The following is a 23,081-nucleotide window of genomic DNA, read 5'->3' as shown; positions in this document are numbered from 1 at the left end:
ATTATTAGGGTTTAGTGTTTGCCAGTGTCCAAACAGTGCCACTGTCTGTCTATGACTGGAGCAGTAGAACCAGTGAGTGAGCGGTGGGGTCACTGTCAACAGCTGTATAGTCTAGACTAGAGTAGCAGATGCCTCAGTCTGAAATTGTATATATATTGTAATGGCAGTGGTGGTAGAAGTGAGGTTTTGCATTGGAGAAGGCCCCTGTGGGGACAGCCTTTGTTGTGGTTAGAAGGATCCTCTGAGGATGAGGATGCAGCGGTTGTGGGTTCTGGTCCAGAGATACTACTGCAGAGAGTTCATGTCTACAGATATCTTACCTACGGAATAGGAGTACAAGACAAAATGGCCGCTCTAGGCCAGTAATCTCAGTTGCGTAGAGAAAGGTTGGGGTTTAGAGACAGTGAAACAGTGGGTGGAGGAGGCAGACGAACTGAGGTTGTGCAGTTTGTCTTCTCCCCTGCATGGGACACTTTGCTACAACACTAAAAAATCTGTTTCTCTCTCTGATTATCTGAGCTCCATGGATACTCCTGGTAATAGAATGGGAAATGTGAGCTTTGATAGCTTCAAAACACTAAAACATGGTGGCAGGGGGGACTGAAGCAGTCTGAATGGGGAGGGGGAATGGGAGAGGGCAGGGGTGTGGGGGAGTGTGGACATTTTCGCTGTCGTTGTCGAGAAAGGGAATGGTATCCGCTCGCCTACACTTCGTACCCTTTTTAATGGTCCCTTTTTAAGGCAGACCAATAGAAAAAAGACAGTCACAGTCCCATGATTAAAACAGAAAATAAAAAGGAAATAATTATACAATATACACAAAGTGGTCCTTAAACAGGCAGTATACATGCAGTCTCTGTAATGTGCAGTGTACCCCGTTTTTTTTTGGGGGGTCAGGGTTTTTAGGGGGTTAGGGGGGTCGTGTTCTATCCTGCGAACTAGCCGAGAGCTAGGAAGGGGTCGTGGGGAGGTAGGAGTAGGGGTGGGGTCATGGGGGGGTTGGCTGAGGATGCGCTGCTCTCTCCCCCATCATGCTTTGCTGCACTTGCCCTTCTTCTCTTTGCGCTGGAACTTCCGGAGGCGCCGCGTCCAAACGTCTCTCCACTGGATGACCAGGCTGTTCTTATCGGCCAGGAGCCCTACGCGCTCTGCTCCTGCAGCAGCCCCAGCAGCCCCTGGTCCAGCCCCGGGCCCCCCGGCCCCAGGGCCCCCCGGCCCGGTCTCGCTGGTGCCCATCACCAGGAAGCGCTTGCTCATCTGGATTTTGGGACACTTGCAGGCCAGGTCCTTCATATGGATCCATAGCACGTTGTCGCCCCGTTTGAGTGGCTCGCCGCGGCTCTTGTAGACCGAGACCACGTTGACCGAGAACTTGGCCCAGTCGCCCACCGTCTCCATGTCCAGCACGTTGACTTGCACCGCTGATATGGCACACAGACAAACCAACCATTACAACTTATGCAGGTACAGTCCTAACACAACTGTAAACTAACTGAAAATACTATTTAGCAACAAAAGCCAGTAACATATAGTGTAATAACATATAATACCTTATAGCTACTAACAATCATGTTTCGGACTGATGGGCTGGCAATTTACTGTTATAATTCACTGTTCTAGTACGGGTACTACTTTTTTCATGCGTGATAAATAAATTGGATGCATTCAGTTGTTCAATCGCTCACCATAGTCTTTCTTGCAGTATTTCTTCATGTTGATCTTCAGATTCCCTTTCACTGGTTTGCAATAGGATTCACAATCTGCTGAAAAAAGAAAAACACATTTTAAACACCGGATATATTTTTAGTTGATGCACCACAATTACATGTGTGCGGGGTTTTCCCTTTTTCAAAACACCGGCTACCTGCACACTAGGCAGTCTTACATTTGGAGTCCAACTTGCTGGGAATTACACACTTGGGACAATTACACACATAACAGGACAGATCCACACTTAGGAGAATTACACACATAACCGCACACAGCAGCTACACATTTGAGATGATAAAGTGAACATGATGACATGGTTACATTCTAGGAATAATTACACACTTGAGACGTTTACACACTGTGTTACACACACATACACAAAGGAGGTACATAAAAACGCATGTAGCACGCGCACATAGCGCACGCACACACACACACACACACACACACACACACACACACACACACACACACAAACATGCATGCACGCATACACACACGCATGCACGCACACACCTACATGCAAACACACAGGTATGCACACACACATATATATACACACACACAGCACGAGTGCCAGGACTCTGAGACAGGCGGCTGGATAGAGGAAATGTTAGGTTTGGTCGGATTTGCTGGAGTAATATACGACCTTATACAAATCACACGTAAGCCCCTGCAATAACCGCTGGGGGAGTCGTGGGTGGGTGGAATATTAAGAGGGGGGAAAGGGTTCCATTTGACATGTCTGCCTGCCTTTTGGGGGACTCTGAGAAAAGACAGAGCGCGGTGGAAGTGGTCATGGCTGGATGGCTGTGAGTAGCCCACAGCAGCCTCATGGCTGCGAGACTACGGCCAGAGAGAGACCACACAGCTGACTGCTGTACGTATGGAGGAGGATGAAGCTGCCCTGTGGTCGATGCGCTTTTCTCTGGGACTTGACTGGTGGGTGTTGGGTCATAGGTGTGTGAACTAGAGCGGTTGAAAAAAACATTTGCAGTAAACAACCGACTGTACATACCGCAATACAGGTTTGGTTGAATTGATCCCTTACAGATCCATATAGGACATGAGAAAACACACATGAATGGACACAAAGTAGTGAATAATGTGGGCCAGCCAAACCACAACGTAACACCCAGTGGTGCTGTGGGACAACCCAATGTAAGCTTCTGTGGTAGAACTTCTCCCTAAGCTATGACGGGGCACTCACTATTAAAATGGCCAATTGGCTTTAATGTCACTGCAGTGGGAGTTGTGAGGATGGGACAAAGGATCAAACATGTTCATTAAACCACTTCTTTACTGTACTTGTTTTGGGTTTATAAAACCTTTTTGGGTTGGATACTTCAATATAGCGCTGGTTTAAAAGGTCACTGAGGAACAGAGTTGCTGACCAGTCTTGTTTTCTAGTTAACATGCCAGAGAGCCTGGAATCCGATTGAATTTTACTCTGGCTTTTGAAGGGGACAGGCGCAAAGGTCCCGAAGACACTGGGTTTCGTTTGCCACTAGCGTGAAATCACAAAGACGTGAGTCCTGGTATATGCGGTCTCCCTGGTCTCAGTCTCTCTAGTTTCCTTCAAAGTAAAATCATTCAGAAGTTGTGCAGGGAAGCGGACTCCTCCTCCAAAACAAACAAAATAAAAGTGATCGCTCACAGGAATATGGCCCCCCCAAAAAACAGTTTCAGGGTCGGTCGCATGCGAGGAGGGAGCCGTGTTGCGAGGAGAGAGCCGGAGCAGGCGAGGGCAGGAAGAGGAGAAAGAGAGAGAGGGGGCCGAGGAACCAGTAAAAATGTCAGGGAGGCTTGGCCCGTATATTAGAGTGATGGAGCTTTTATTAGCGACAAGCGGAGAGAGAGGCCAGAGCAGCTGCCTAGTTCCTTTACCTCTCACTCACAGCAGCTTTCAATAAACCTCAGTTAAACATACCTGGGTTAACGTGTGTGTTTGTGCATGTTTCTCTGTGGTGAGAGAGAGAGAGAGAGAGAGAGAGAGAGAGAGAGAGAGAGAGAGAGAGAGAGAGAAAGAGAGGATTTGGTGTACGTGCGTGGGTGTGTGAATGTGTGTGGGTTAGGGAGAGGGCGCAATGAATGAATTGATGAAGTAGGCCACACTGAATCAGTCATGGGGAGAGCTGAATAAATCTGTTGAATGTCCATCTACAGGAGTGAAGAGAGTGATATGCTAGAGCAGTTCAACCAGACAGTCAAGTAGAAAAGGACAGTTAATCCTGCTCCCTAGCTTTTACCCATAGGATCTTGGGCTCCAAAGTGTTTTTGTATTGTGTACATATACATGTGTTTGTGTGTGTGTGTATAAATGCATGTGTTTGTGTGTGAGTGTACGTGAGTGTATGTTTATATATTTGTACATTAGTATGTGTGTGTGTATATACAGTATTTGTGTGTATGTATATGTGTCTGTGTGTGTGTGTGTGTGTGTGTTGCGTGTGTGTGTGTCTGCATGGTACCCTGGTACAGTGGCAAGCTGTGCAGCCCTTGGTATCAGTGGTGTGTGTTTTCCCATGAAGAGTCACTTACTGATGGGCATTCACCTGGAAAAGACCCCATGAATCGCCTATTGACCCAGAAGAGCCACGGCTGAAAACACACACAATCGACTCGGAGGCTCCGGTTACCCTTGTTCCCCCGTCCCTTTTCACAGTGCCGTGACAATGACAAATTGCGTCCACCGCCCCCCGCACGCACACACGCACACACATTTTCAGGTTTTGGGTACCTGAGTGCCCTAAGGAGGAGGAGAGGTTGGTTGGTATATGGGGTGTGGGTTAAAGGAGAGATGGAAGAGAAAATGATCCTATATGTTGTACACTTGTGTGGGGATGAATTAACGATAAAGAACTGCTCTTATTTGTTTTTCACAGTGGAAAAGCCCTTTCCCAGGGATGCAGAAACACACAAAGGAGTGTACTGTGTGTGTGAGGGTTACAAGCCCAAGCAGAGACTAAGTTGGTGTAAGCAATGTGGGGAAAATTCCACCTAGCCTATCAGAGGGCAAGGCGGAGCTGTTAGACCTATCAGTGGGCTAGGTTAGCCGTGGTCTGGCAGTTGATGGTAGTGTGAGCCGCTAGAAAAACTAATAAGGTGACACCACAACTTTCACATCCGAGCTAGACATATTGCAATTCCTTCAAGTTGAGACCCAGGGGGTCTTTGGCTAGCTATCAAAGGTCACCAGTCTAAATCCCTTCCTCCCACAAACTCTCCCTCTGCGGTAGGTACATGTTACTCCTTAGTACTGATAGAGGATTTGTTTTAAATCCATCCGCCTAATGGTTAAGGTTAGGATTGGGGATAGGATCTGATCCTAGATCTTTAGATATATAGCAAATTCTACATCAAGCACTCCCGCTCAACTCATTTGCCCCCCTTTGGCTAGTTTGCATGCATCCCCTGCAGTGTGAGAAGTCCCAGGCCTTACAGAACATCTCTTCTGGCCTGGGCCTTCCAGAGAGGGCCGTGTCTCAGCCGAATCAACTGTGAAAGCTAAGGAGGGGGTCCTGACGTTGTGGGAGGTACGACTGTGGTCGCCACGGTGTTGAGTTAAAGCCTGTGATGAATCACCGTTTCCAAATCAACACCGGGCCACAATTCCCCCGGGGAGGCGAAGGCGTTAAATAACGGGAGGGGAATAATTGACTGGAGAGAGCCTGGATGGAGTGAGGACTGCCAGGAGTCAGAGGCGGAAAACGTTCTCCCCCAAAACGACGGTCGCCAACACTCTTTTCACGCCTCGAAAGTTCCCCGTCGAAGTTTCCCCGGGGTAGCAAACTGCAACTAATCACTTCTGTTGCAGCCTTTCCGTTGGCTTTGTGTTCGGCTGGAGTCGGACTTCAAGCACAGCGGAGCAAAGCTAACTCGCTAAAGGCTAGCAGGCAGACGTCGTGCCAAGAATGCAGGTTTTAAGACAATGGAAAATCTCACTTGGATTCAGAGCAGTCGTTTCTTTACGGAATATCAAAAGAGAGGCCCGCCCCTTCCATGAATATTTATTAACCCAGTTTAGAAATGGAGGCCAGAAATATTAAAAAGGTTGTGTTTTTTTAAATGTTACACAGCTGTCAGGTGTGGGATGTAGGGTGGGGGAGTGACTAACCTGCCGGTTCCTCTGTGCTGCTGCTGACCATGGCTGTAGGGTTCACCACTGGGATCTCTGAAACACACACACACACACACACAGTTTTAACTAGAGTTTTATGGAAACAATTTATACATTATATGTAGACATGGTGTAATTGCTGGCCATATGCCTACTCTTTGCATCTGTGGTCAAGCCAATAAAGTATGCCTGCCTGAATTAAATCACAGTTATTTGACGTAGGTAGAATGAGAGGAAGGGTGTAGGGTGGAAACATCAACCTAAACACAGTGATAAAGATACTGATATTGGCACACACACACACACACACACACACACACACACACACACACACACACACACACACACACACACACACACACACACACACACACACACACACACACACACACACACACACTGTAGAAGCATACTTTGTCTGAGCCAAACTCTCTTCCTCTGAAAACAGCACCACCATGGTGTAAGATATCAATGCATTCAAACAGGGACATGGGATGAGCCACCTTCAGACAGATGCAAACTCCCTCAATACTCCTGGTTAGCTCAACCAGAACCCCTCGCCAGTCTCCACCAAAGCCAAAATAATTAAATTCTTAAAGAATTCCCCCCACAACGAAGGCCCCCTTTTCAATACATTTACATTTACATTTAAGTCATTTAGCAGACGCTCTTATCCAGAGCGACTTACAAATTGGTGCATTCACCTTATGACATCCAGTGGAACAGCCACTTGCTAATGCAAAGCGATGAAATTCGAATGCTAGCAACAAATCCACTGCCTCAATGATAACAACAACAGGATGATTGGGACGCTGGCTTAGCATCGTTAGCGTGCACCCAGAGGGATTTGCCTTTCGACTGGGGAGTTAGAGGGAGGAGGACCGGGTTGGAGTCAAACAAACAGACAAGGAGCTTCCTGGAAAGAGCGTTTTTGAGAGGCAAGTGACAGTTGGCTTGCTTCGAAATTATGGACACCCCTACCAAGAACAACAAATAGGGCATTGAGCTTTGGACTGCTTGGTAAAGGCCGAGAGGAAAGGAGAGCAGCTGGTGAAAGGCACGCCAAGCTGTGGGCCACTCCTCTGAAGGTGGAGGGTTGAGAGTGGATATTGAGATGATAAAGGGATATTCAGATGAGGGGCAGTGTTATCATACTAATTGGCTGTTAGCACGCCTGGTCTTTGTGTCGTACTGTGTTAGAGGGCAGAAGGGCTTGACCGGGGAGGAATGATAGTACCAATCAAATGGAGGGCGTTTTGGGAAGAGATGCTCTTTGGCTCACAGGGGAAACCTCAGATGGCATGCATATGCATACACACACGCGCTGACACACACACTGAGGCCAAGAAACACTCTTTCTCCTCACTGGGTGTCTTTCAGAAAGTATCTGATTGGTTTTGTCGACCGCGACCGCTATTGTTTTCTCCTTTTTGCCCTCCGCCATCTGCTCTGTAACACCAATGTGAGACCAACAACATGGCACCATGTGGCACGACGTGGCATAGCGGGGTAGGGTACGGCATGGCTTGGCGTGGTACACCATAGTTTGGTGTGGTTGGTTCAGGGTTACACAAGCCTGGTGTGTGTGTGAGAGAGTTGTGCCAAACCACATGGCACAGCACGATGGCAAGCTGCCCTCTATTCCTCCTGCCCGCAGGCGGTGGACCAGTGATCTAATTCATACACACACACACTCACAGAGCACGCACACACACATACACACACACACACACTGTACTGGCATGTGACGGTGCTAAAGCCTGAACGGTAATCAGGTACTGGGGTCTCAGGGTGGCACTAATCTACCCCAGACCAGACCACCATGACCTGCCTTCATCTGCGGGACTGGTGCCAGCTAGGAACTTCTGTCCCTACCTTTGTTTTACCAGGGCAGGTTACCTGAGAACATATTCTCTTTTACAACCTGCCCAAATAGTGAGCAAATGTTGCTGGGGTTACTGTCTAATTCATTTTTTTTTTAAACAATGGCGGCTGAAGGCATTGAAAACTCAGACTTTCTAATCGAACACAGGCAATGGTGGATTTATGGATGGGCTAGCTTACCTCATGCTAACCGAGTGCTGCAGTGTGTACCTGAGTTATCTATCATAATTAGCTTTTAAACTCATGTAAACCCACTAATGGGATAGCTAGCTTGTGACATCCCAGGGAACATGACTCTCCACCATGTTGTTACCTGGCTATAGAAATGAGACCGGGAATGAAGCAGCTGTACCTGCCATGTTACATGTTACCCCTCGTTGGAGCTGGTACATGGTTCATGGTTTCTCTCGTATGCAGTGGTTCCCAAACTGTGGGGGCTAGGAGTCGGCAGCGGGGGAACTCAGTCCGGCATTCAACTTACTCTTGAAAGGTGTAATAGTAGAATGCACAAGGTGTAATTTTGAAATTGGGTAATGCATCAACAGTTTTCCTCTTGTCAAACCAGTCATTGCATACCTTAGAGAGCTATAATGTGTCAGAAATGTCCAGATCAACTAGCCCATGTCAGCTAGGTTTTTTAGACCATACATTCTGTTGTAATGTTTGAGTCAGTCAAATATCACATGAATGCACAATAGACATGGCGTTTATGAACCGTGTGTGTTATGAACAGTGCTTGTTATGAACAGTGTGTGTTATGAACAGTGCGTGTTATGAACAGTGTGTGTTATGAACAGTGTGTGTTATGAACAGTGCGTGTTATGAACAGTGCGTGTTATGAACAGTGTGTGTTATGAACAGTGTGTGTTATGAACAGTGTGTGTTATGAACCGTGCGTGTTATGATCAGTGCGTGTTATGAACAGTGCGTGTTATGATCAGTGTGTGTTATGAACAGTGCGTGTTATGAACAGTGTGTGTTATGAACAGTGCTTGTGTCCATAGAAATAGAAATAGGCTCAGGATGTTCCCCGATGCTGGTAGACCTGAGTCTGGGAACCGCTGCAGTATGGTACGTTTTCCGCAGTATGTAACATGGTAATGGTATTCCATTATGTTACATGGTAATGGTAATCCATTATGTAATATGGTAATGGTATTCCAGTATGTTACATGATAATGGTATTCCATTATGTTACATGGTAATGGTATTCCATTATGTAACATGGTAATGGTATTCCAGTATGTTACATGGTAATGGTAATCCATTATGTATCATGGTCATGGTATCCAGTATGTTACATGGTAATGGTATTCCATTATGTAACATGGCAATGGTATTCCAGTATGTTACATGGTAATGGTATTCCAGTATGTTACATGGTAATGGTATTCCATTATGTAACATGGTAATGGTATCCAGTATGTAACATGGTAATGGTATTCCAGTATGTTACATGGTAATGGTATTCCAGTATGTTACATGGTAATGGTATTCCAGTATGTTACATGGTAATGGTATCCCAGTATGTTACATGGTAATGGTATTCCAGTATGTTACATGGTAATGGTATTCCAGTATGTTACATGGTAATGGTATCCAGTATGTTACATGGTAATGGTATTCCAGTATGTTACATGGTAATGGTATTCCAGTATGTTACATGGTAATGGTGTCCAGTATGTTACATGGGTATGTTATGGTTTCCCTGTGTGGTTGGTTTAGTGTAAAGCCTTTAGTTGATGTGGTGGCAGAGACTGGCGTGGGCATTCTGGTAAAACCCTGATGGAAACCAACCCCTTGAATGAAACCAACCCCTTGTCCTTGGAGTGGGAATGACAACACAGATACAAACAGAGCCCAGAGTTGAGGTGGACAGGGAGGTTGAGTGTGTGTGTGTGTGCCACCACTGGGGCCTTCAGCACAAAGGAGGCCTTGCCTTGGTCACGCTCTGGTGCACCCACAGACGTCAGCGCTGGTGGATAGATTACTGGCCAGGACCACAGCAACACACAGTGTGTGTGTGGTTGTGTGCGTGTGCGTGTGTGTGTATGTATGTGCATATGTATGTGTGTGTGCAGGCTCGATTCCCACAGGCTCGATGTGGCTACTGATAGCAAAAACAGTACACTGCCTTCCCCTGGTGACAAGTAAATATGTGCTTCTGTTAAACGCATGTCAATGTGTGTGTGTGGTGTGTGTGTGTGTGATATTCTCACTAATGCAAGGGTCGGTTGAGCGGCCCTGTGTGTGTGTATCTGTGATCTACTTACTGATGCAGGGGGCCACAGGTGAGCGGCTCTGTTGGTAGCCCTTTGCACAGCGGTTGCATGTGATGCCCGTCACGCCGTCCTTACAGGGGCACTGGCCTGTCGTCTGGTTACACGTCTTACCTGCCGCACCCACCGGGTGGCAGTCACAGGCTGGAGAGAGGGAGGGAGGGAGAGGGGGAGGAGGTGAGAGAGGGAGAGGGACAGAGAGAGACAGAGAGCGAAACAGAGAGTGAGAGAGAGGGCGAGGGACAGAGAGAGAGAAACAGAGAAAGACAGACAAAGACCGAGAGAGAGACAGAGAGAGCGATAGAGAGAGAGACAGAGAGAGTGATAGAGAGAGCGGGAGTGAGAGCGAGGGACAGACAGACAGACAGAGAGAGAGAGTGCGAGAGAGAGTGTGCGGGAGACATAGAGAAAGAGAGAGAGAGTTCCAGAGAAAGATAGAGAGAGAGCGAGACAGACAGAAAGAGAGAGAGAGAGAGGAGATGGTTAGATGTGGCCAATTGAGAAACATTTAAGTCGCCTACGGTTCGTCACACATATTCAATGTCACTTTCAAGGTTTATTTGTGACTCGACTCAAATCAGATGGCATTTTGAACCCTCTTATGAATAGGCTCTGTAGCACAACACATCCTAGTTAATCATCAACTGCCATTGAAGTATCCAACTGTATTCCAGATGCAACAGGACTGAGTGTTCCTTTAGTCTATTTACTCTATCATTCACACTCCAGGTCTGGGATTCATTCTGCTCAATTGGGCTACCCTGCTACTGTCGCCTCCAGGTTTACGGACCTGACACTGCCTGGCAAAGATGTGTGTGTGCATATGTGTGTGTGTGTGTGTGTTGATAGGGAAGAAAAGCCTCCATTTGTCCGGTCTCTTAGGTGCTACGCTGGTGCCTGTTTGTGTGTGACACCCACTCTGCCCTTTCATCACTTCCCAAAAATCTGCACCCTACTCTCTACTCTCTGGCACCCGCTGCGTACCAACGACAACACGCCACCCAGAGAGAGTCCCCGTCCCCCCAGCCTTTTATGTGCTGTTATGGTATACGCCGTCCGTCCGAACGCACCTTGAGCAATACGGGTCTTCTTCTGTTTAAAGAGCTGCTGGGATACAAGACCCGGCCTGTTGGTCAGCTCCTCTCTTACAAGAGCTCTTTACAAGGTGACAGAGAGTAGAAGAGAGTAGAAGAGAGGAGAGGAGAGGAGAGGCGAGGAGAGGAGAGGAGAGGAGAGGAGAGGAGAGGAGAGGAGAGGAAGAGGAAGAGGAAGAGGAAGAAGAGAGAAAGACATGCAGAGGGGAAGAACGGTGAAAGGGAGAGAGAGAGAGGGCTAACATGTTCCAAACTTTGCCTCTGGTGTGCTCATCAGCATAAACAAGACTAAATCTCCCTCACCTCACCTTGGTTCAACCCGGCTCAACAAGGAAAACAGACATGTCTTCCTTGGGTAGCCGCACATAGACACACACACAAACGTAGAAGATAAACCTCTCCATCCGCAAGCTATCAAGTATCACTATTACACGTTACACTGATCAATCTGAGACTATCTTGACACATAAAAACACATAACTTTAATATCCCCATAACATTTTACTTTAAAGGGTGCGATTGAACACTTTGACTTGGCTTGGAACTGCAGCTCCTCTGTCCAGGCAATACAAAAGTAATGCTTTTGGAAAAACTCACAAAAAAAAAAACTCTGCCCCCTCGATTCAATGCTAATTTTTTGCATTTTATCTTTTCGATCTATTCTGGCATAAATAATTGCTTTTGGCCAAAAACAACTGGCCCCCCAAAAAACTGCCGACGGGGGAAGACGGCTCTTTCCCTCTACTTTGGGCTTAATTAGGTAGAAAACAAGCTCGCCAAGTTGCAAAATTGCAAAAGCAAACTGCATTACTTAAGTGTAATGTGATAGCTGGTAATTGTCCTTCTGCTTTTATAAAAACAACAAGAAAGGGCGAAACGAGCCTTTGGGGAAAACCCAGTAACCCAACAGTCTCTGATAGGGCTTGCCAAGGAATGGCAGCTGCTAACATGAGGAGTTTTCTTCAGGGCCTTGCTGTGTTGTTCCCTCAGTGTGTGTGAACATGTTTATTTGTGCTGATCATTTTGCCATCACAACTGAGGAGTAAGGACTCTACCACCTGTTGATTTGGGAGGGGTATGGTGAGGTGGAGGGAGTCTGGACCATGAGAATTAGGAGTGTGGGGGGGGGGTTAGTGCTTTGATCTTCAGATGCACATGTGGCTGTTCCGTCCGGGTGTCCGGCTGGGGTGTCAAAGTGTGTACGCCTGTTTGAAGCTTGCGCTCGCTTCGTAAATCTGATGGCTCGCGTTGCATGTAAAATCCCCACCACCTGAGCCAGCTTCAAACTCACAGAAGGCTTTGATTGGCCGTTGGTTGGCAGTGTTGGTAATATATTAGTAATATACGTTTGTATTGAGTGGGTTGGCGCACAGGGAGGTTGAAAGTCAAATGTGTGTCCGGTCTTCCGGTACGACTTAGTTCCTGTTTTGCTCCATGTCTACCATGTGACTTCTCTCCTGCCAAAATGTCCTTCTCTCCTGCTCTTGTTTCTGTGCCCAGGTGCAGCACGGACGGGGCCGCGGCTCCATTTGGAATTTCTGGCATTCCTGGGATTGGCGCCCCTTTATACGGTACGTGTTAATAAAACACAGCTGATGAGTCCACTAAAAACCCACAGTTGGGAGTCCAGAGACATAGGTTGTAGAACAACACAAACGTCTCTGATTTCATAACACAGCACTACTCTATGCACAATAGTGATATAGAAAGCAATGCTCTACACTCCAAACAGAGAGACTAGAATAATCTGGTAGTTTATAAAAAGAAAAAATGCAAATCATGTACAAACTGGTTTGCTGTACTAAATGGTGGGGACAGAAGTGTAAACTTCCCGTCATTTGATCTGTCTGGTAAAGTCTGTGCCAGTCTGGATGATACCTGCATGCCTAGACTTGTGGGACGGCAACAGACAATAATTTCTGAACCAATCCATTGTTTCGCTGATTGTCTAATAACAAAGGCAACTGGTACCAAACGTTGTGTTACTAACACAGAAACAAATGAAGGAGATGTTAGAATATGGCCATCTTATATTGGTACAATCAAAACATATTTATCTGCATGTTTATGAGTTGAACATAATACCTCATTAAAAGTCAAATATGTTGTTATAATGCAAATATATGTTCATTCAATCCATGTAACTGCTTTAAAATGGGATTAAAGTACTCTGTAAATCTACTGTTATTTATTGTGTTCAAAGTCTGTTAAGCTCAGAATAACAACAGATGAGTGCCAGGATGGTGTTTCGGGGAGGGGCACCCCCGTCCCCTCCCCCAGCCACTCTCCTCCATCCTCACACCGTCTTTCTGAAGTTTTACGCGCAGGGGCTTGGGCCAGTTAAAAAGCTGTAAAAATGTCCTCAGATGTTGATGACTATTTAAGCCTGTGTGACTGAAGGTGTGACAGACAGACATCGCCTTGGGACTTGTAGTCTTTGGACAGCAGGCGTTTGCTCACTCTTGAACTCTGAATAGATCAATGGCGCTCAGTGTGTGTGTGTGTGTGTGTGTGTGTGTGTGTGTGTGTGTGTGTGTGTGTGTGTGTGTGTGCGCGTGCGCATGGGTGCAAACAGTATGTGTGTGTGTGTATGTGTGTTTTAACAAACCATGTGAGTGTGTGTGAGTAACTGAGTAAACGGTACTTTCAAAAAGGGTCCAAGTAGTTCACCTTTTCTAATTGGGCGGTTTGCTCTGTAGACATCTGGTCAATACTGGCATGAGCGTTTCGGTTTTGGAATGATTTATCTTGGATTTCCTAATTCCCTCGTTTCTACGAAGTTATTCTATAAGAAATTATTTGCATATGGTCCACTTCAGAAGCTACTTGGAGGACAAATCTTGATATTTTCAGTATAAAGTATATTTGAGGCTTTTTGTTGGCAAGGACTGCTGACATATTCTACGGCCTAAATTTAAATTCCTTTCTTTGACATTAATTATAGTCGATATAGATGCCAAGACTAGGACATGTTTGGAGACACATAAAGCTCTGACATTGAAGACCTCGTAGGCACTGGTTACACCCGAGCTGGTTATGGCATGCATGTTTCTTTAATTTGCCGGCTGTTTTTATGCACGTAGCAGTGTAAATCCGTGGATGGAGAGTGGCAGCGGCCGCTGCCCAGGCCTGCAGGAGCTTGGGACACCCCACAGAGAGGCACTCAGGGCTGGGGCAGAAGGCCGAGGGCACTTGGGGTGGAGGGGGGTTGGGACCTGTGTGTGTTTGTGTGTGTGTGTGTGTGTGTTACCTAAGCACAAGGGTGTAACTGAGAACAGATGGGAGTGACGCTGCCACTTGACCCATCCATCAGAGTCTGGCCTGTCCATTAAACTGGCAATCCTTATAGACTGTGTGTTGGACACGCACACATGCACGCGTACACACACCCACACACACTGGAGCACACACACAGCAGGTCCGACATGGACACTCGTCCACAGAGGAGGTATGATTGGAAGCAGACATTCCACCTCCCCCCACCAACCCTCCAGACCTAACCGCCCATTCCTTAGTCCCATTCAAAAAACACCTGTATTTTATTGCCGTTACTCCATTTCAGACGTGACACCGACCATTTTTGACCCTTGACCCTTCTCCTGGCCCTGTCACAAGAGGAAAAATATATAAAACACTGCGGCAGAAAAAAAAAGGTAGAACGAATTGGAGGATTAGAGAGAAGAAGAGAAGAGATGAGAAGAGAGCATTCTCCTCGGACAGAGAGGGAGAGAAAGTGAGAGAGGAGGAGAGAAAGGGAAAGAGATAAGTTCTAAAAGGGGCTAGGATTGCTCTGATCAATCATGGTGCCAGCCGCCCAGGTTGAGGGCCGTTTCCACGGGAATGTTCATTTCCGTCACATCTTGCTATCCGAGAGGAAGGCGATAAAGTTTTTACCGCCGTGCGGGTCTGACCCCGAACTGCTCCGCTTTGATAAAAACAGATTGCACAGCCTCCAGGGCCCAAGCACTGCCGCACGCGCAGGCACGGGTTGAGTGTGTGTGTATGTGTGTATGATGGGTCTTGCAATAGCACCGGGGACATACATTTCCATACAGCTGCTGCCAATATCAACACATCTGTGGGAGTCTTATCTATACGTGTGTTACTTGTAATTTGTTAAGGGCAAAAGACTTCTGCTGAAGTCAATTACTGTGTCACATTGCATGTTGTACCATGGTCAATTGCTCTGTGAGTGGAATAATAGAATGGGTACTGTTTAACTGTAGTACAGTGTGATAAAAAATGATTTAACATGGACAATAGTAACGTGCTGTCCCGTACTTGACTCCTTTTGGTTTAAAAGCTGCTTGGGTTAGCCCCGGAGTGGAAAACTGACCAGGGGTCAAATACGGGAGATTCTCACCATGAAATCTCCAACAAAAGCCCTTCACAGCTATGAGTGTTGGCAGTTCTCATCATCCATGTTGTTTTGAGCTCTCTATAAGCGATCCCTTAACATCTCACACTAACCTACAGAACTGAGAAAGAATGCAGTCTCCCTCTGCTATTGATTTGCATATTTCCCCGAGCAACAAGCGCAGGAAAATCGGGTTGTTCTCCAATAAGAAAAAGCTCTTGGTGTAAGCCAGAAAAATATACACTGCAAATTCAAAACATTCCACAATTCAAACACCACTTTTTCCACGAGAAATAACTCATGTACTAATTTAATGTGGCTTGTGGTCCAGAGGAATATTTTTTCTGTGGATTTTTGCAAGAACAGCTTCTGTGACAAATGATTTACTTACAGAGGCATGGTATCAGTTTGGAAGTGAGGATGCCAGCCTAATTCTTAGAACAGTGTTACCATTTCAGTCAATGCTATAGGGTTATACAGTGGGGAGAACAAGTATTTGATACACTGCCGATTTTGCAGTTTTTCCTACTTACAAAGCATGTAGAGGTCTGTAATTTTTATCATAGGTACACTTCAACTGTGAGAGACGGAATCTAAAACAAAAATCCAGAAAATCACATTATATGATTTTTAAGTAATAGGATAACCTGCAAAATCGGCAGTGTATCAAATACTTGTATTTGATACACAAGTATTTAGTCAGCCACCAATTGTGCAAGTTCTCCCACTTAAAAAGATGAGAGAGGCCTGTAATGTTCATCATAGGTACATTTCAGCTATGACAGACAAAATGAAAAATAAAAACCAGTAAATCACATTGTAGGATTTTTCACGAATTTATTTGCAAATTATGGTGGAAAATAAGTATTTGGTCACCTACAAACAAGCAAGATTTCTGGCTCTCACAGACCTGTAACTTCTTCTTTAAGAGGCTCCTCTGTCCTCCACTCGTTACTTGTATTAATGGCACCTGTTTGAACTTGTTATCAGTATAAAAGACAGTCACACTCCAAACTCCACTATGGCAAAGACCAAAGAGCTGTCAAAGGACACCAGAAACAAAATTGTAGACCTGCACCAGGCTGTGAAGACAGAATCTGCAATAGGTAAGCAGCTTGGTTTGAAGAAATCAACTGTGGGAGCAACTTAGGAAATGGAAGACATACAAGACCACTGATAATCTCCTCGATCTGGGGCTCCACGCCAGATCTCACCCCGTGGGGTCAAAATGATCACAAGAACGGTGAGCAAAAATCCCAGAACCACACGGGGGACCTAGTGAATGACCTGCAGAGAGCTGGGACCAAAGTAGCAAAGCCTATCATCAGCAAGGGCATTGAAGATGAAACGTGGCTGGGTCTTTCAGCATGACACTGATCCCAAACACACCGCCCGGGCAACGAAGGAGTGGCTTCGTAAGAAGCATTTCAAGATCCTGGAGTGGCCTAGCCAGTCTCCAGATCTCAACCCCATAGAAAATTATTGACCAAATACTTATTTTCCACCATAATTTGCAAATAAATTCATTAAAAATCCTACAATGTGATTTTCTGGATTTTTCCCCCTCATTTTGTCTGTCATAGTTGAAGTGTACCTATGATGAAAATTACAGGCCTCGTTCATCTTTTTAAGTGGGAGAACTTGCACAATTGGTGGCTGACTAAATACTTTTTTGCCCCCACTGTATTGCACTTATTGAAAATAAATAGCCATTTTTAATACATCTATATATCTTTCAATGAATCTACTGAATCGACTGAATTGAAAAGGACTATTGACACCACAAACACTATTGTGAAATATACGCCTATAGTATAAAACCTATTCTCCATACCTTTGCAGGCACGGCGGTGTGTGATGGGCCTGGCCATATCCCGGTAGAAGCCCTCCTTGCAGTAGTGGCAGTGGCGTCCTGCCGTGTTGTGGCGACAGTTCATGCACACGCCTCCGCTCTTCCTCCCCGACAACTTGTACAGCTCCATGTTGAAGCGGCAGCGCCGGGCATGTAGGTTGCAGTTGCACGCTACGAGAGGGAGGGATCAGGGGAGGGGAAAAGAGGGGGGAAGAAAGAAAGGTTAGACGTCTTGAGCGTTCAGTGAAAATAGGTGCACTTCTTCATAATCAAAACACGTTCGAGGCCCTTTGAAACAGGAAAAGTTGAAAAACCTTTGTTAAATTGGCATCGCCACAGTTTGAAAACAAGGCACAACACTATAGGTATATTGTGGGTATACTTTATACATCAAAATAATTTCCAAAGCACATTTTGAAAACACTCATTCAGATATATGAGCAATAGATGAAGCATTTACTGTAAGTCCTACAGTGTACTTTACCAGTATACAGTGTAGGATGTAGCTTAGCGTCAATACCATTATGATTCAATCAGAGTAGAGGGTGTGTGCTTCGTGGCTGTTACAGAAGTCATCAATCATGAGGCATATATTTTCAGAGCTCATTTTCCTCCTTCCATAATTAATAACTGGACCCGCTCTTGGCTCGCTAGTTATTAACAGACCCTTTTAATATCATGAATCCCTGATGAGCAGAACTAACCTCTCCCATCTAGTCTAAGACCTCTGTAGTCCGATAGAGGAGTAGGAAAGGCCCATGTACTGTAAAGTCTCAAGCCATGTGTCTTATAGCACCACAAGGATTGATCACTGTGGAAACTGTCTGTATGCCAATCAATCACAATATATATTTACATTTAGTCACATGTATTTCATGTATCGGGCGGCAGGTAGCCTAGTGGTTAGAGAGGCGAGCCAGCAACCGGAGGGTTGCCAGTTCAAATCCCGGGTACGACTAGAACATCTGGTGGGAATTGAGCTGGCAACCAGAGGGTTGCTGGTATCAAATCCTAGATGCCGTTGCCTGTTGTGCCCTCGGGCAAGGCACTTAACCCCCCACAAAAACAGCGCCACGGGCGCCCAGTGTGGCAGCCCCCCACACCTCTCCAGAACCTGTATGTGTGTCTTTCGGAGGAGTTAAAATCAAATTGTATTTGTCACGTGCCCTGAATACAACAAGTGTAGGTAGACCTTATAGTGAAATGCTTACGTACAGGCTCTAACCAACAGTGCAATTTCTAAGTAAAAAAATAATATAATAATAAATAAAGGTATTAGGTGAACAATAGGCAAGTAAAGAAATAAAAACAACAGTAAAAAGACAATGAAAAATAACAGTAGTGAGGATATATACAGTAGTGAGGCTATAACAGTAGCGAAGCTATATACAGGCACCGGTTAGTCGGGCTGATTGAGGTAGTATGTAGATATGGTTAAAGTGACTATGTATATATGATAAACAGAGAGTAGCAGTAGGGTAAAAGAGGGGTTGGCGGGTGGTGGGTGGCGGGACACGATGCAGATAGCCAGGTAGCCAATGTGCGGGGGCACCGGTTGATCGGGCTAATTGAGGTAGTATGTACATGAATGTATAGTGGGGGGGGGGGGGGGGGTAGAATGATAGAATGAAACCGAATTAGGGCCATCAGGAATTGAAACTGCGATTATTGAGCTTGGACGCTGCCATTGTACGTGACGCGACGAGAGTGCAATTTGGGCAGTGAAGCAGCTTTCATTGATTTCAAAGGAAGCATTTCCTCAATGGCTGACAGCAATGCCGGACGCCCGATGGCTATAGCGTTGCAGGGCTGTTAGGAAGAAACATTGAGAGGAACCAAGATGCTCTCTGCCAGTCATTTGGATATGAACACTCTTTGATCTCCAGGGCTGTGTTTGAAATGCCACCTTATTCCCTATATACAGTAGTGCACTACTTCAAGGGTGCAATTGTGTTCACAGGCCAGGTAGGGTGTGTGAGATCTGCCCCTGAGATGGGAGAGACCTGGTCCAAATCCTTAACCCCAGTCAGGTTCAATTCAAACCTGAACTCAGATTCCTCTAACACTTGGCCAAGTGTTCAAAGAACATTGCCAGAGCGTTTGGTGCCAGTTCAAAGTGATCCACGGAAACGGTTTGCGAGAAGCAAACAACAACAAAAGAACTTGGATCTCAAAAAGTATCAGCAGAGGACACTTCTCTGGGGGGGTGGGACAAAATAAATGTAATCAGATGTAATCAGATGTGAGTGTATTGACTGCAGTGAGTCAAAACAGGGTTCTATATCAATGACTGTTTCGTAAGGCGTAGACCACAACAGTCTGCACTGAATAAAAGCATGGAGCCATGAAGTGTTGCCAGTCACAGTGTGTGAGAGAGAGAGACTGACTGTGACTGACTTCTCTAAGGTCAGTGTTGTAACAACATCCAGCACAGGGACTGCCACCGCGTCAAGCATTCATTTTTTTAAGGAAAGCTTTTCATTTGATAACAAAATTACCTTTGATGGGACCATGAGATACTTGAATGAAAAATGTAAGGCCATATCAATAATAACTGGAATTTCAAATCAAATTGTACTGGTCACATACACATGGCTGGCAGATGTTATTGCGAGTGTAGCGAAACGCTTATGCTTCTAGATCTGACAGTGCAGCAGTATCTAACAGGTAATATCTAACAATTCCACAACAAAACCTAATACACACAATCTAGTAAAGGAATGGGATGAGAATCTATAAGTATAAAATATATGGATGAGCAGTGACAGAGTGGCTGAGATGCGATAGATAGTGAAGAACATATAGTGAAGGATACAGTATATACATATGAGATGAGTAATGTGAGATATGTAAACATTATTAAAGTGACTAGTGTTCAATTTATTAAAGTGGCCAATGATATCAAGTCTGTAGGTAGGCAGCCGCCTCTCTGTGCTAGTGGTGGCTGTTTAACAATCTGATAGCCTTGAGATAGAAGCTGTTCAATCTCTCTGTCCCAGCTTTGATGCACCTGTACTGACCTCGACTTCTAGATGGAAGCGGGGTGAACAGACAGTGGCTCGGGTGGTTGTTGTCCTTGATGATCTTTTTGGCCTTCCTGTGACATCGGGTGTTGTAGGTGTCCTGGAGGGCAGGCAGTTTGCCCATGGATGATGCGTTGTACACACCGCACCACCCTCTGGCGTGCCCTGCGGATGTGGGCGGTGCAGTTACCGTACCAGGTGGTGATACAGCCCGACAAGATGCTCTCAATTGTGCACCTGTATAAGTTAGTGAGGGTTTTCGGGTGACAAGCCACATTTTTTTCAGCCTCCTGAGGTTGAAGAGGCGCTGTTGTGCCTTCTTCACCACACTGTCTGTGTGCGTAGACCATTTCAGTTTGCCGGTGATATGTAACTTTCCACCTTCTCCACTGCTGTTCTGTCGATGTGGATAGGGGGGTGCTCCCTTTGCTGTTTCCTGAAGTCCACGATCATCGCTTTTGTTTTGCTGACATTGAGTGAGAGGTTATTTTCCTGATACCACACTCCGAGGGACCTCACCTCCTCCCTGTAGGCTGTCTCATCATTGTTGGTAATCAAGCCTACCACTGTAGTATCGTCTGCAAAGTTGATGATTGAGTTGGAGGCGTGCATGGTCACGCAGTTGTGGGTGAACATGGAGTACAGGAGAGGGCTGAGAACGCACCCTTGTGGGGCCCCAGTGTTGAGGGTCAGCGGAGTGGAGATGTTGTTTCCTACCTTCGCCACCTGGGGGCGGCCCGTCAGGAAGTCCAGGACCCAGTCGCACAGGGCGGTGTCGAAACTCAGGGTCTCAAGCTTAATGATGAGTTTGGAGGGTACTATGGTGTTGAATGCTGAGCTGTAGTCAATGAACAGCATTCTTACATAGGTAATCCTCTTGTCCAGATGGGATAGGGCAGTGTGCAGTGTGATGGCGATTGCATCGTCTATGGACCTATTGGGCGGTAAGCAAATTGGAGTGGGTCTAGGGTAACAGGTAGGGTGGAGGTGATATGGTCCTTGACTAGTCTATCAAAGCACTTCATGATGACAGAAATGAGTGCTACGGGGCGATAGTAATTTAGTTCAGTTACCTTAGCTTTCTTGGGAAAAGGAACAATGGTGGACATCTTGAAGCATGCCTTATTGCCTTATGGAGGGAATAACTACACTGTTTGTATTCGGTCATGTTTCCTGTCGCCTTGCCATGATTAAATGCGGTGGTACGTGCTTTCAGTTTTGCGCGAATGCTGCCATCAATCCACGGTTTCTGGTTAGGGAAGGTTTTAATAGTCACAGTGGGTACAACATCTCCTATACACTTCCTTATAAACTTCACCGAGTCAGTGTATACGTCAATGTTATTCTCTGAGGCTACCTGGAACATATCATAGTCCGCGTGATCAAAGCAATCTTGAAGCGTGGAATCCGATTGGTCCGACCAGCGTTGGATAGACTTAAGCACGGGCACTTCCTGTTTTAGTTTCTGCCTATAGTAGGGGAGCAACAAGATGGAGTCATGGTCAGATTTGCCAAAAGGAGGGTGGGGAAGGGCCTTGTATGCATCGCGGAAGTTAGAGTTGCATTGGTCGAGTGTGTTACTCGCTCGTGTACTGCAATTGATATGCTGATAGAATTTAGGTAGCCTTGTTCTCAGATTAGCTTTGTTGAAATCCCCAGCTACAATAAAAGCAGCCTCAGGATATATGGTTTCCAGTTTGCATAAAGTCCAGTGACGTTCCTTGATGTCCGTCTTGGTATCCGCCTGTGGGGGATAAACATGGCTGAAACAAGCCGGCACTGGAATCCGGTTTCTCAACTACTACTCAGCAAAGGGGTTTCTGGCACACTGGCACAGAGAGATGGGAACAGAGCCCTTTCTCGCTGCAGTTTTACAGGGTCGCAGGCTCCAGGAAAAGAGCACATTCACAGACTCCTTCTCTTGGCAATTATGCAGACAATTTGTATGGAGTTCTGAAGTTAATTAAATACTAGTTTGGTTTGAATCCCTCTCGGACTTGTTGTTTTTCTGTAGCTATGCCGCTGCTGGCTCTTCGTGGTGTGTTTTAGGAGGCTGGTGGCACGGGGTCTGGGTTTGACCCTTGACCTCAAGCTATTTTAAGGGTTTGGGGAAGGGTTCACTGCCGCTACCTCGCTTTCCAACCATGGTGAAGTGTCTGGACCATAGACATGACATTATTGGTCTGGAAACTTGGATGGATGGCACTTGGATGGATGGCATGGATGGTACAGTAAGAAGAACTGGGATGGGTGAAACCCACAGCAGACTAAATCATAATACATTTTTAAAAACAGTATATTAAAATACAGGTATTAAGGTGTGTGTTAGTCCGTGTGTGGGTGTGTATGTGCACACCTACATGTGTATGCGAGAGTACTATGTGTGTGTGTCAGTGTGTAAAAACAGCATGTCCAATTTCTCCTTAAGAGGATGTGACAAAGAACACACCCGCTGGAACAAGGGCAGGAGGGTGGTATAGAGGTTGGAAAAAGGGGAGGAGGGGGTGGAGATTGTGATCAAACGCCTCAAACACACACACACACAGCTGCGAGCACTTGTGTCCATTAACACCTTGTAGTGGGACATGAAAGCAGGAGGATCACTGGCACCTTTTTCTCCAGCCTTAATCCTTTACTGCCACACGGCCCACCTTCATAGCAGATATAAGTGGAGGAATTTAAAGTTCAACTCAATATTAGGACTTTTCTACACAAAGCTGGATCAACAGATGGTCTAAACTGTCATTTTGAATATGAATGAA

General features: G+C 46.0%; 1 protein-coding gene across 2 annotated transcripts in view; it reads right to left on the bottom strand.

Moving 5' to 3' along the window:
• Positions 1 to 592: 592 nt before the first annotated feature.
• Positions 593 to 23,081, bottom strand: part of ntn2 (netrin 2) — a 52,670-nt gene continuing 30,181 nt past the window's right edge. The window contains exons 3-7 of one of the 2 annotated variants that reach the window (XM_029629467.2): positions 17,279 to 17,467; positions 9,988 to 10,137; positions 5,828 to 5,884; positions 1,686 to 1,760; positions 593 to 1,421 (exon numbers count right to left, since the gene is read on the bottom strand). In XM_029629467.2, the coding sequence (XP_029485327.2) occupies positions 1,030 to 1,421; positions 1,686 to 1,760; positions 5,828 to 5,884; positions 9,988 to 10,137; positions 17,279 to 17,467 (863 nt within the window). In that variant the 3' untranslated portion in view covers positions 593 to 1,029. Of the gene's footprint in view, positions 1,422 to 1,685; positions 1,764 to 5,827; positions 5,885 to 9,987; positions 10,138 to 17,278; positions 17,468 to 23,081 lie in introns of both variants that reach the window. The other variant, XM_029629465.2, reaches the window with a different exon arrangement.

The sequence above is a fragment of the Oncorhynchus nerka genome, linkage group LG23 (genome assembly GCF_034236695.1).
Source record: "Oncorhynchus nerka isolate Pitt River linkage group LG23, Oner_Uvic_2.0, whole genome shotgun sequence".
NCBI lineage: Eukaryota > Metazoa > Chordata > Actinopteri > Salmoniformes > Salmonidae > Oncorhynchus > Oncorhynchus nerka.
The sequence above is the reverse complement of the archived record's forward strand: the minus strand, read 5'-3'. Positions and strand labels throughout refer to the sequence as shown.